The following is a 13,486-nucleotide window of genomic DNA, read 5'->3' as shown; positions in this document are numbered from 1 at the left end:
CTATCTATAGTTACAAAGAAATCTTAGTCAAAAAGAAACAAACCTATGTCAAGAGATATGTAGGCCGCTCTTGTTTTCTCGAGGTGCTGCTGTCCAATCCATATTTAATATCAGAATGGTGTGTACAGACCTATGCACCCTGGATAGTTGATTCCAAATCATCGGTTCCCCCTGCAACCTCGATTACTGTTTTCAGTTTCTTTCTCAACCCCATATTCTCACTTAACAGCTGCTTTCGCTCAGTCTGCAACCGAGATATTTGACTGTCTTTATCCGTGTCCACGGACTCGTATTGTTTTAGCTTCTTTTCCAAGTCCAGGTTTCTCGTCTCATAGCCTTTGTTTTGGGTCAAAAGCCATTTGATCCATCGATTGGTCTTTGCTGTTTGTTGAGCAATTTCCTTTTCGATATATTCTGCTGAGAATAGACCCTGCTTTGGTGCGAGTTCGCCCACTTGATCCTGGGTCTCTGATTGTCTGGTACTGCTGTGGTCAACAGGAGCGACTACTACTGTCCGATTCTGCGCCTGTCCCTCCCTGGATTCCTCAGGCGGAGGAGGGGGTGGAGAGGGAGGTGGTATTGATGGTGGGGGCGGTGGAGGAGTGCTGAGAGGCAACCCATGATCTTCGTTGTCATCTTCGACTGCTCCTCGATCAGGGCTGCGATTGGCATGCTCTGAAAAAAGCACAATGTGACCCTTTCTAGGTCGAGGGGACAGCTCCAAGGGGGGTTCATCCAAGCTCTGCCGGCGCTCGCTTGATTCCGATTGTATGGTGGCCGAATCTTGTGGCCGCTGAGACTTGCTAGAAGCCACCTGAGACCTCGTGGAATAGCTTAATTTGACTCGCTACAATCCAAAGCAGATGAGGTCAGTGACTGGTCCGAACCTTTTCTTTCCTCGCGCCGGATCAAACGAAATATCATACCTTGTTGGGAGTCCGCTCCCCAGAAAAATAGATGTCTTCAATACGCTCCTCTGAGTCAGAGTGTTCTTCGTCTTCAGTTTCAACCGTAGCCACCCGCTCAGGAGACTTTGAAGATGTTCCTATCGTTGTCGTAGACGCCGCAGTCGGAGTAACATTATCTCGCTATCATTGACAGATCTCCAGTCAGTTATATGCACTTCAGATGAATGTGTATGAGGGGTTACCTTACGTTCGCTCTTGCTTTTTCTTCATCTCGAGTCTTTCTTTCATGGGTCTGTTGTCGATGATGAACAAATAGACGATATAGATAAATACTTGTGGACTAACATTGATAACTTTTCTCAGTGCTCGTGGGTCTCGGTCGGGATAGTATATCTGTTAAGCTTGTAAGTACTTTGCTACGAAGTACGAAGTGTATGCAAGACGGACATTTGCAAGTTTCGTGTAGGACATGTCGGGGTTTTGCTGACGAAGGGCAATCAATCGCTCCTTTTCGCTTGGTTTCCACCGATTATAAGGACGTCGTTGTGGCATGGGGTATCAGGGAATTGCCAGCCACTGAGATAATGGGAAATTTTTTATCTTTCAATGATACTCGCGGGCACGAGACTATTTATAGGAGAGTACTTGCTTCCTCCTGCGCCAGAAAAAAATTATGCTGGGTGAGTACTTTTAGTCACTTGTCCTGTGCTAGCCTTGTCTACTAGTTTAGGTATGAAGACAACGTGCTAGCACATTTCGGTTTAGATAAGATGAGAAACGAAAAAATGGGACAAAATGGAACAAAATGAAGAGAAAGCGCGGATCTGTAGCTAGTGTTTCTTAGCATTCATCCAACTCATACAGCGACAAGGATTAGAAAATTTCAAATCCATAATTGCATTTTTGGCCTTCTCCCCCTCTTCAAAAGACGCAAATAGCTCCTTGTAGAAATTTACTAGGCAGGAATGACTCATGCAGCATAGGCTAAGATGCTGCGCCGCATGCAATGCCATGTTTGTTGTCCAGCGACGCTGAAACAGACGTCTCCTGCTGTCGAGATTTATGCGATGGCTGAAAGCGAGTAATCTTCAAGGCGACACGCTATTTATTCGTCCACGCTTTTTACATCGCATTCTGTTGAATCAAATCCTGTCGCAAGCAGAATCACTGCACGGTACGTAAACGAGAAGTCGTTATTACTATCTAGTCATTAGTAAAAGTAGGCTGTTAGCTCAGGGTCCACGACATGGTTTATCGTCCAAGAGATGTACTAAGTCACTACGCCACATATCAGGGTCAATTCAACCTTAGCGCTCTACACCAAGTTGGTAACTTAAAAGTCCGTCCCCCTACAGATTAGATAGATCATATTTTGTAACAACTTGGCTGGGGGATAACATGAATTCTTGGCCTGATTGGCTTTGTGAAGCCACTAATTTGACTAGTCTGTTTAGTGCAAATGATGCAACGTGCTACTGCACGATTTAGACTCAAACGGATTGTTTTGTCTTAAGAGAATGTAAGGCAGATTCAGCTATCAGCAGTACGTACTCGCAGCACTGTGTCAAGTATTGTGCTTTTGCTCTGCAACGTAAGGCCAACAAGGTTAATTAGGGTTGCCGTCATATCCTGGGCTGCTGAAAGCCACAGATGTGGTCGTCTTTCTGGCCACCCCTGCATACATAGTACATAAAAGCCACGTTAACGAGGATAGGGGACCGTTTATGGAAAAATAGCAAGGCCTCGATCCATGATAGTCGTGTCGTAATCGCATGTTGATTGATATGTCAGCCGGCTATTGCTTGACAAGACATTCACGTAACTTCTCGAAGCTGATACAATGCCGAAATCAATACATAGTTAAGCAATAACCTCATAGTTAATTACTCATCAAATAAAATAAAAAGACGAGGATCTCTCAGAATCCTTTCGATGTTGTACCTTAACAGTAAACAGTGGTGAATAGCATATCGAAACCAGCCAATCAGCGAGCTAGTTCAAGGACCGCATCTTATTTTTCTCTTCCATCTTCCAATCATCTTGAAAAGGCAGCTTGAACATAACCCACGAGACCTAGTCAGATACGCATCAGGGAACGAAATAATCAAAGAATCATATCAGAAAGCACAGCCACCGATAAACATTTGCACAAAAATTTGAAGAAAGTCAATATACCCCATACGCTTACGCACTTCAAGCGCAACATCGACTAAAAGGCGAATGGACGACGAAAAAATGCTGACTCAAATCTACAAATCTCCAAACCGATTCCTCTTCATCGCCTCCATCGGCAATCCAGCACCATACACCGAAACGCGCCACAGCGCAGGGCATCTATTACTCGACGTTCTTCAGCCACACTTACACTCACGTATCGGCCTATCAACACCAGGAAACAGCAACAACAAGACCCTCTCCAAATCAATATTCTACTCAACATGGAAATCACCATCATTAATGAACATCTCCGGACCACCTGTGCTCCGCCAACTGAAGAGTTGGCTCGCAGACCGCAGGAAATATTTCGATTCTTTGGTCAATCATAATACTGCACTATCTTCAGAACAAAGTAGTAACGTGCAGTTACTCAAATCAGCGTCATTGGAATCCATCACAATCGATACTCGCGGTCTGACGCAGAGGTTCAGACCAACCCTCGTCATTCTGCATGACGAACTAGAGGCCAAACCAGGACAGATCAAAATTCGGCGCGGGGGTCCTCAGCAGGCTAGTCTTAGGGGCCATAAGGGGTTGATTAGTATCATGGAGAGTCTGAGGGGTGCTGGTCTTCTTTCGCCTTCTACAGCAACCACAGGCGCAAAGTCGGCGACGTCTATGGCCATTTTGAGAATTGGAATTGGGATTGGTAGGCCTACGAGCCGTGAACGGAATGCTGTGGCGGATTATGTCTTGTCGAAGATGGGGTCTCAAGAAATGCAGGCTTTGAGGGAGGCGGTGCCAGAGGTTGTGGAGGTGTTGGTGCAAGAGATGTATAGGCGGGATGAGGATGAGATATGATTTCTGACCCGGGTAGGTGGTGGTATTATACTCAAGCGTTCATGTATGTTATTTAGCGTGTGTATCTGTATATTTGTATATTAGTATAGATGATTCCCAGGATATGCATTTAACCTAATTACCCGTACTAAGTATCATAAGCCACTTCACATAAATCATATGGACAGAAAATTATAGACCATTTTTTCCCATTGGCGCAGCACGCAGCACGCAGCACGCAACCAAAATCAAACAGTGCCGGCAATGCTCAAATCCCGAATCTCCTGCAACACCTGCTCAACCCGATTATCCAAATCACCATTCGCATACTGATCTCTCGTGTCCGCATCAAGATACTGCTGCACCTGCGCCATACGCGAATACGCCTCCGCACAAAAGCGCAGTTGAATCTTGACCAGCGCCTCAAAACTGGGATCTAAGTAAGGCACGCGCAAGTCGATCAACTGCGGCAACTCTGTGAATAATTGTTCATTGAGTTGCTCATAGGCCTGTTTTGCCAATTCCGTTTCGCGTTCGGCGCGGGGCAACTTTGTGGCGTCCTTGTCCGGTTTTTCGACTAGTTTCTTGACCTTGGCGCGCATGGAGTCGTAGTCGAGGAGTTTGTTGTTGCGCTTCTTGATGCATTCGTTGATGTCGGGGAAGTAAGCGCAGAAACGGGAGATGGGTTCTAGGACGGTTGTTCTATTTCAATCAGCATCTCTATTTCCTCCGGGATTGTAATTCTCGGGATTGAACGCACCGATATGGTCCGTCCAAAGCTTTGATAGTCTCCGCATCCAGGTCCTCGACAGCCTGCTTATAGCTTCGACTCACGCCGTCTCTTGTTCCGGCGTCTCCGTAGAAAGCGTCGATCGTTTCTGCGATGCGCATTTGTGACGCAGTCATTGCTTCGCCCATTAGTCCTGATCCCACCATTTCTGGAACAAAGAATAAATACCTCGTAACGAATCAAGATACCCCTTTGCCTCTTTCTGCAAGCGATTGACAGCCGTCTCCATCGTTCGATACCGTCTACACAATTCCGTCAGATTTCCGCCACAAACGCCACCAGTCAACTCAAGAATCAATAATGTAATCACCTCTCTTCGATTTCATAATCACGATCATTCGTTTTCTCGACATGGCCTATTCGAATGAACAATCATCAATCAGTAACAGGAACTTCAAGGTCCAATGGCGGGGTTCAACGAACCAGTCTTCATCATAACCTGCGTCGTAGCGCGGTTGACATTTTTCTTGAATCCTGTTCACGACTACACGTTTAGCAACGTTCTAGCTGGTTCTTCCTAGAATTCCGGTTTGTCCGAGGAGAACGAAGCACGCGAGAATTGACTGACCTGACCACGACATGACGGCGGATGCGGCGGCGGAAACCGATTCTTAACGTAATGGCAGAGCAGACGATACCGCAATATTAACGTAGTAAGCAAAATGGAATCGATAATTCGTGAACGCAACGAGAAGCGAAAGGAGTGTAGAGCTTTGTATGTTGGTCCAGGCAAACAAGTTGGTGGTTAAGTGTCTACGTAGTGGATCGTGGCTGCCCTACTGCCTTAAGGCTTAGGCTGTTGAAGGTGACGATTGGGGCCCTGCTTCCGTGGCGCAGTCGACGTATGCGTATTGTAATTTATACGATTATTACCGACGATCCGGGATAGTCTACGTCATATGTCCCCCGAAACATATCCTGGACATTCAAGTGTAGACTCATAAATCGGTATTTGTTAAGTGGTCATGGAACTGGTAAAAATACAGGATGACATGTCAAACAGGACATATGCGTGGTAATCAAATGCAATGCAACCGCTTTGTCAAACGCCATCGTCAGGTTATCTGTCTGTCATAACTGGTCGTAGTATGTATAGTGTGAAAAGGCAGGGGGAGTATCAAAACTATAAACAAGAAGCAAGTAGAAAACATTGAGTATCATCCATCGCTAATAGAATCAAGTCAGTAGAAACCGAAACTATGCACGTGTCCTATATAGATAGGACTAGAATGAAAAAATAGGAAAGATGAAAGAAGAAAAGAAATCGATGATCGGTACGCCTAAAGTAAAATACACAAACGAGAACCAGAAGCAAAAGGTTCAAATAATGGGTCATAAAGTGATGCGTGCTTGCAAGTGAAAAGACCTCCAGTCTAGTGTCTGGGTTTGTCTTGGGATCCAGAGCCCTCGATATATCACAAATACTGGCCTCCCACCAAGGATAAAGTCAAATGGTATGATAGGATATGATAGAAAGGAAAAGTCAATGATACTAGTGAGGTCATGATTGCTGTCGTGATAATGCATTAAATTTTTTTTCGTGTGTCAAATGAAGAAGGTATCAGTAGCCTTCTTCGCCTGCCTTACACAGCTTGATCTCACGAACCCATTCCGACTTGAGTACCTGCGATGCGGTTATTCGTCGACCGGGGTTGGGGTCAAGTATGGAGTAGATGACGTTGCGACAGCGGGCCTAATAGAACGTTAGCTGGGTCAAGAGCAGAATGGGCGGAGAATACATACTCGGTGCAAGGTTTCAATCGGCGCGTAGCCATCCTCATCCCGACGACCCTCGAGATAGCGCTCGTAAAATTCATCCTCGTCCTTGCGCGCAACACGCCATAAATGACGGCCTGTTCTCATGGCCATATAAATGACTCCAGTGGCCCAAAGATCGACGGCCCGAGGATCAAACTCTTTATCGGTATACTCTTCAGGCGCGATATAAGGGGCAGACCCACAGAGGCCAGCAGTCATGTGCGCTTGTGTCTCCCAGGCCATCCGGAAGCATTCACCATTACCAAAGTCTGTAATTTTCAAAGCTCCATGAGTGGTGAGGAGAAGGTTCTCAGGTTTCAGGTCACGGTGCGCAACGCCCATCTCGTGCATATATTCAACACCACGCATCAACTGTTTGAAGAAACAGTCTGCCTCAGTAACTTCGAGTTTTCCTGCTGCTAGTACCAAAGTGTAGAGATCGCCGCCCGCACAATACTCCATTACTTCACAGTAATCTCCTTTCGCGTCTTGCAATAGGTCCAGCGTGTGTATTACATTCGGATGGCGCAGAGAAGATGAGATGCAAAATTCCGACGTGAGTCGTTTTTGATATTTCTTGGACGTTTCTTGTGGCCGGCGTCGAAACTCTTTGACAGCGTACAGCTGCTCCATCTTGGAATCTTTCGGGTCGACTTTGTGGGAAATGCGAACGATGCCGAAAGCCCCCCGACCAACAATCTCCTGGCATTTTCCGTATTTGTCGACCAAGGTAGCCGTAGCGTTCGGCCCGCCCTTTTTGTCTTGTGCAAGTTTGTCGCGTTCATTCTTCAACTGGTCTATCCAGCTAGACACCAAGGATAATTGCTGTTGATCGTCGGCATGATCTTCTTTCTTCTTGCCACCTCCCAACATATCTCGGAGGAGGCCAGTCAACTTCTCTTGTCGTTTCGTTCCCTTGAGATGATGTAAATGCGTTCCTTCGGGCAAAATCTCAAAGCGCTTGTGGACAGGCAAATCTTTCTCTTTCGAGTTCTTCGTTTTCACGGATCCATCAGCAGGCTTCTCGCTCTGTGACGTCTGCTGCGTAGGCTGGGCCTGAGGAACCGACCGCATATTTCCATTCGTAGACGGCTTTGCGCTATCGGAGCTCGAGTCTGAACCAGCATCCTTATGGGCCTCGGTTTCCGATCGTGGGTTCACCGTCTTCCGCTCGCTGAACATGCGGGTTATGCGATGAGCCATGGATGGTCTTGCTGTCTTGGTTTGTTGTGGTGTCGGAAAAGCTTCACCTGATGACGGTGCGGACAGTCGCATGTCGTCCAAAGCGCGGGTTACCTGATTGTCACCATCGTTGCGATCTGTAGAGGCGATGGAGGGGGCAGCTGAAGAAACCGTCGAAGAGGGAGCTGGAGAAACGGCTGGGGGAGTCATGTGAGTGCCGGTGATGTCGCGCACAACGGCGCCTTCCACGCGGTTGTAGAAGGATGACAAATTAGGGTTTCTAGAGCAAAGCGAAGACGAAGTTGCCACCGTTGCGACGAGAACAAAAGAAAGGAAAAGAAAAACGGAGGACTAAATGTCGTATCTGAGCCAGAAAAAAATATATATTGTAGACTGGTTGTCGAATCAAAATGGATTGAAGATAGATGACCTGATGACTGCAGCGGCGAGCGGCGAGTATCCGTAGGGCGGTGGGTGGGTAGGCACGGAAGGAAAAAAGGTGACGAAACCGAGGAGATTCCGCGCGCGCAACGCTGAATGATCGGAATGCTTTAACTGATTGCTTCAATTGATACGTACGTAGTCTGTCTTTGCTGTGGGCGGAAAAGTACTTGTTGATTTTTTCCGAAGGGAGACAGTCAACCGGACAAAGAGAGAAGTGGTTGGGTTTTGAATTTGTCTCGTTCGTGCAGAGCGCAAGATTTTGTCTGTGGTGTGGGTATGGGTAGACCTCCGCGAGGGCAAGGACCTCGGGATAGTTATAGGCAGACACACGACACACAGATCAAAGCAGAACAGAACCCACCAGAAAGACAAGTATAAAGAGGATAAGAGGGAAGAAAGAATAAGAAGGAAGATAAAGAGTGAGTGAGAGTCGTAATAAGAGGCTGGCCCAGGGAAGACCGAGAATGCAAAATTGGAGTGAGACGAAATACGGTAGGACCAGGTAATTAAGCAATGTTACTCTACCAGCAAAGAGAGGGAAGACATAACCGGGGAAGAGTGCTCATGGAAGAGGAGAAAAATATGGAGTATAAAAAGAATTTCTTTCTTAGGGATTAAATGGAACAGCCTATGGCGACAGGTCAGAGAGCAGACACACAGCGTCTCTCGTAATTCGCAAATGGGATCATTTTATTTGGCTCATAGTAGTCGTCGGTTGTGGGAACCTTCTGTATTTTTCTATTGCCTTACCTTACTAAATCATAACAAATATGGTTTGCCCCAGGCAAACGGACGTGGTTCTGTATGGAGGTGGGAAATTGGAAAAAAGACACGCGGTGGAAAGTGAGGCAGTTAGGTAACGGTACATACGCTAGTTGACTAACGGTGGACAGAACAAGTGGCTAAAATACAGCGCTTTCGGCTCGGCGACGGGGCCGTCATCGCGTAATTACCGCGGTGTGACGGTGCGTCCACGAAAAAGGCAGGGAACTTACTTGAATAGGAAGTTTGAAGACTGCCGAGTCGGTAAAGTTACATACAGCCCGTGGGTGATTGATATGAAGGACCTAGCCTGATTTGGCAGTTGTGCCACAATCTTGGCAGGTGGTACTTTACCGGAGTCATGTAACAGTGTACATCGGTAACATCGGTAATATACTTAGTGATCGGTGGTAACAATGGTAACAATGGAAAGGCGTAAACTATAAACCACTCTATCGGACAAACTCGCAGTCGGACGCTGACAATTCATTGATCTATTGACGATTGTCCATCATTGTGGCTTTACAATGCCATCCTGATTGACAGTTGTACATTGTCCAACAATACTATCATTCGGTAACCTTGACGGAACTATGTCGGATAAGGTCCGATGTACTGCCATTGGTAAGAAACGGTTGCTAGCCGACCTCACTCGAATCGCACCGTATCGACAGATTACAGATGCTTATCAATCAGCATCATCTTCATCTCTGTGCTTTACTGATACGAGATATGGATGGAGTTGTCCTGCAAGTGACGTCGCAATTGAAGCAAACAGAAGTACGAGAGATATAATTTCAATCAATCAGCATTACACCTCTGGATTGAGGCTGTGCATATCATGACCTCATTCCATTCGATCGTTAACTACATAGTAGTAACCCCCAAGCTAGTACTTTGGGTACTTCAGGTTGATATCGGACCGCTTCAGTGACACAGCATGTACTAAGAAGAAGACCATTCTTTAGCTGCATCTGCATGTCCTGCATATAACCTCAACTAACGTTAGTAGCATGGGTACAATTGTAGCTGATATCAAGTTAGCTTTGGAAACTGCCCTAATTTGTCGAGGGTGATTTGCTATTGGCTGGGTTGATGGTCTCATTTGATAGCTGCTATTGCTGCTTGCATTGCTTCTAAGCCGTGCGCTTTTAAATCTGCCCGTGGCTTTTGTTCTAGCTTCTTCTGTGCCTCTGACCTCTGGTATTGGTCCACTAACTGGGTGGGATAGTATACGAACAGTATGATGTCTCTCGCATAAAGAATTTGGACGAGGAATGCCGATTTTCATTATTCTTTGTGTAATTGAAAGAACATAAATATGCCGCGGAATACCTCCACCATGCATTGATAGAAACACCGTTGTTATCGACTTATCAGCAGGGGTGGAGAGACAGCTAGGGCGGCCACATTAGCCTGCTCTTGACCGACAATTCATAGACACCATCAAACAACCAACCTCGATGCGGTCAAGCCGCATCACATCCCTCAATCCCCATCTACAAGAACATGTAACCCCGCCTTCAGCTTGCTCCCTCGTAGTTGGTATCTATATCCAAAGCCCATACATACATACTATGAGACATTTAATCTCAACCACTCATTTCCCGTCTCGTTTCTTTTTGGACATATATATACCCGCTTCGGCTTTCCTTCATGGTTACTTTTTCCCGTTCCACGACGCTTGCATGAGGATGTGTTTACTTGACCACGCCAAGCGATAATTGCCTAGGTATTATCTGAACATAGGAACTCAATTCTTGGCCTTCCTCTTCTGGTCAGTTTGGATGAGTCAAGCGAATACGTTATATATTCGTCCCAGTAGCAGATTGCTTTGACTCGGGAATTGTAGGCTGTAGGATCACTGGGGGGGTTTGGTTGTAGATTGCGGGGTTGAACGTGTTATTCCATCATCTTTTAGCTATGTAGCGTATTGGTGCTAGTGGGGAAAGTATGTATCATCTCTAAGACGCTTGATCGTTAGGTGACTTGTGGATGAACTTAAAATGAGTAATATAGGTGCGCAATAGAGTTGATCAGATTGGATTATGATGACATCCGCTATCTGGATGTGATGGATGAACGATATCTAAGTACATGTGAGTGCAATGATTACCTACAAAGTGGCTAGCTATAATCTAATGACCTTAGGTAGCAATCCTGTTAGGTGTTCGGAATCAAGAGCTCGCGTATAGTCTGAATCATGTGCTGCGTGACCCTATGTAGTAGTCGGGTATATATCCGACATTTCCCAATCAAATACGTTCCTTTGATGCTACTCCATACTTCAAGCCAATCTAAACCTTGAACGTATCATGCGTGATTTCATATCAACTTTATCATACCATGATCATCTCATGATCATCTCAGATTCATCACATGTCCATAAGAAGTGAAACCCAGCGCCAGATAACATGACCTAATAGAAACTCTCCACAATACTCTCTTTATTTGCATTACCCATACCCAATCCCTTAGGTCCCGTCTCACCGAGTCGGAACACACTCTCCATAACACTGAGTTCTGTCGCTGTGGTATCCAGACCCGTCACTGCAAGCCAGTCGTTCACCACCATACCAGCGCCGACGACGGGGCTACCGCGGTTCACACTGCCGGCCACGAGAGGTACTTGGAGGAGAGAGGAGAGTTCGTCTTGGTCGCGAATTGAGGTTTTGGGGTGCACGATGCCGCCTTGGTTGGAGAGGGCCATGTATGAGCCTGTGAGAACGTTGTCTGCAACGGTTTGTCGGAATACCTCGACACCAAGGACGTCGGCGATTCTGTTCAATTATCAGTATCCGACAGTTTCCAAGGAGCCAAGAAGTGCTTACATCTCCTCTGTTTCCCGCTCAAGATCAGGATGTATAAGCGCAACATGATCGTTGCAGCAAATCACGTTTCCTAACGCAGACAGCCTTTCTTCCACTCGCTGTATTTTTACTGAATCTGGGATCGAGTTTCGCAAATGTTGCAGTTCTTGATCTGTTGTGGATGTGGGCACGAGAAGACCTTTGCGGTTTCTGAAAGTCCAGTAAGTCATTGTACTTTCTGCAACTTTATCACAGCTTTTATGGAACGTACCCTGCGGTCAATCGACCAATTATGCGAGTGCCACCAATCGAGGCATGACAAATGGGAATTACGTCTTGTAATTCAGCTTCGAAGACACTGTACCCCGCAATCGACCAGTCAGCCCATAGTCATTCTCGACCAACAGACGAAGAAATACCTGTAGAAGTTCTCCGATCCTCCGATAGCAACAACCGCATACGAGTTCGTCAAAGTTGCAAATACACCGACCCTAACAAGAAAAAAAAAGTATGAGCATGTGAAGATTTTCTTTTCGTACATAATGCAGACGAAACTTACTCGTTGGAGTTCTCGAATTGAGCGCGAACTGCCATTTTGTCTAAACTATGTATTTCTGTCCCTGTAGTGGAAGAAAGTATTTCGACTGATTCGAGGGACGAGCGTATCTCGAAAGCTGATAACAATTTGCTGTGTGCTTTTCTCTTTTTGCGCTCGGTTACGAACGGACGGAGGTAGGTTGAAGGTCGCGGATGAGATGAGAAAAAGGCAGATGAGACGAACAGTGCTTGCTGTAAGAAACAAGAAGCTTGGATCGGTGACTTCTTGCTCTAAACCTTTATACGAAAAAGGACGCCGTTGCTCTGAAGTTTGAAGCAATTCCTTTCTCTTTTCTCTTTTGGTGGCGGTCACTTTTTGAGCCCTGCCCCGCAGTGGTAGAATACACTAAACTGAAACGGGACAGAAGACTCATTTCGACTCACGTGCAGTGCCTCAGGCGCCAAATGACTCAGCGCGACTCATTTCTATGAGCTTCACAGTATTCAAGCTATTCATGATAGGTGATCTTCAGTGGCTGTGTAGATTGCTCATAGCAAGTGCAATATGACTGCTGTTCTTTCAACTACCTATTCTAAGCCGTAAGAAATGAACTCGGATATCACATTGTAGAAAAAATGCCGAAGCCCCTCCTTAGGACCAAAATATTCATTAAAATTAATGACCACTGATATAGAAGCAAGACTCAAATGGATGGAATTTCTAAGCCCTGTTCAGTGTACCGGAATCCCTCGAGTAGATAGTCTCGTACGCTGTAGAATCTTAGCCACTATACACCTTCTCACGATTATACATGGCCGCGAAAGCTGTCTCCATGATGATGCAGGCAGTACGTGAGTTGTTGGCCCAGGCCGCTTTCTGGGGAAGGAGAAATAATGCCTCCTCACTTATTCGTACCGTGGACCCTTTTGTAGTGAAAATTCCTCAATAAGTATCACTTTCTTTTTTATCACATTGGAGCAATCATATCCATTTCTAACACTCATATTACGAGACTCTCGGGGGGTTTCTCGGTATATTAAATCATCGTCGCCTCTTTTTAAAGCAGGCTCTAGTGCAGCTATACCTAGATAGTAAAGAGGGTTGGATAGCTCTACAGTTCCATAGATTGGTAAGTTATTACTGTTTTCTGTCTGAAGAATCTTCTTTCTAAAACTTTATCAACTTACCATAGTCCACGCTAGAACCTGACAAGCTAGGAGTTAATAGAGTCTATTTACTACTCGCGAGGTCACTGCTTGATATCCAATCCTGTGAACGAACATTCCCTATCCTATCG

General features: G+C 45.9%; 4 protein-coding genes across 4 annotated transcripts; 1 reads left to right on the top strand and 3 right to left on the bottom strand.

Moving 5' to 3' along the window:
• Positions 1-130: 130 nt before the first annotated feature.
• On the bottom strand, positions 131-1,460 carry BHQ10_009732 (uncharacterized protein; the record flags this gene model as incomplete). The annotated part of the gene is made up of 3 exons (XM_040882680.1): positions 131-847; positions 927-1,088; positions 1,356-1,460. 3 exons carry the CDS (start codon positions 1,458-1,460, stop codon positions 131-133), a joined length of 984 nt encoding a protein of 327 aa, XP_040738234.1.
• Positions 1,461-3,128: 1,668 nt separating this feature from the next.
• BHQ10_009731 (uncharacterized protein) lies at positions 3,129-3,926 on the top strand (the record flags this gene model as incomplete). Its single annotated transcript, XM_040882679.1, has 1 exon — positions 3,129-3,926. One exon carries the CDS (start codon positions 3,129-3,131, stop codon positions 3,924-3,926), a length of 798 nt encoding a protein of 265 aa, XP_040738233.1.
• A 227-nt stretch (positions 3,927-4,153) lies between these two features.
• BHQ10_009730 (uncharacterized protein) lies at positions 4,154-5,276 on the bottom strand (the record flags this gene model as incomplete). The annotated part of the gene is made up of 6 exons (XM_040882678.1): positions 4,154-4,607; positions 4,666-4,813; positions 4,864-4,937; positions 5,006-5,051; positions 5,119-5,169; positions 5,264-5,276. The coding sequence occupies 6 exons, from the start codon at positions 5,274-5,276 to the stop codon at positions 4,154-4,156; spliced, it is 786 nt and encodes a 261-aa protein (XP_040738232.1).
• Positions 5,277-6,256: 980 nt separating this feature from the next.
• On the bottom strand, positions 6,257-12,245 carry BHQ10_009729 (uncharacterized protein; the record flags this gene model as incomplete). Its single annotated transcript, XM_040882676.1, has 7 exons — positions 6,257-6,388; positions 6,439-7,877; positions 11,308-11,621; positions 11,673-11,861; positions 11,923-12,009; positions 12,071-12,142; positions 12,211-12,245. The coding sequence occupies 7 exons, from the start codon at positions 12,243-12,245 to the stop codon at positions 6,257-6,259; spliced, it is 2,268 nt and encodes a 755-aa protein (XP_040738231.1).
• Positions 12,246-13,486: the final 1,241 nt, after the last annotated feature.

The sequence above is a fragment of the Talaromyces amestolkiae genome (assembly GCF_001896365.1).
Source record: "Talaromyces amestolkiae strain CIB chromosome Unknown scaffold26.1, whole genome shotgun sequence".
Taxonomy (NCBI): Eukaryota; Fungi; Ascomycota; class Eurotiomycetes; order Eurotiales; family Trichocomaceae; genus Talaromyces; species Talaromyces amestolkiae.
The sequence above is the reverse complement of the archived record's forward strand: the minus strand, read 5'-3'. Positions and strand labels throughout refer to the sequence as shown.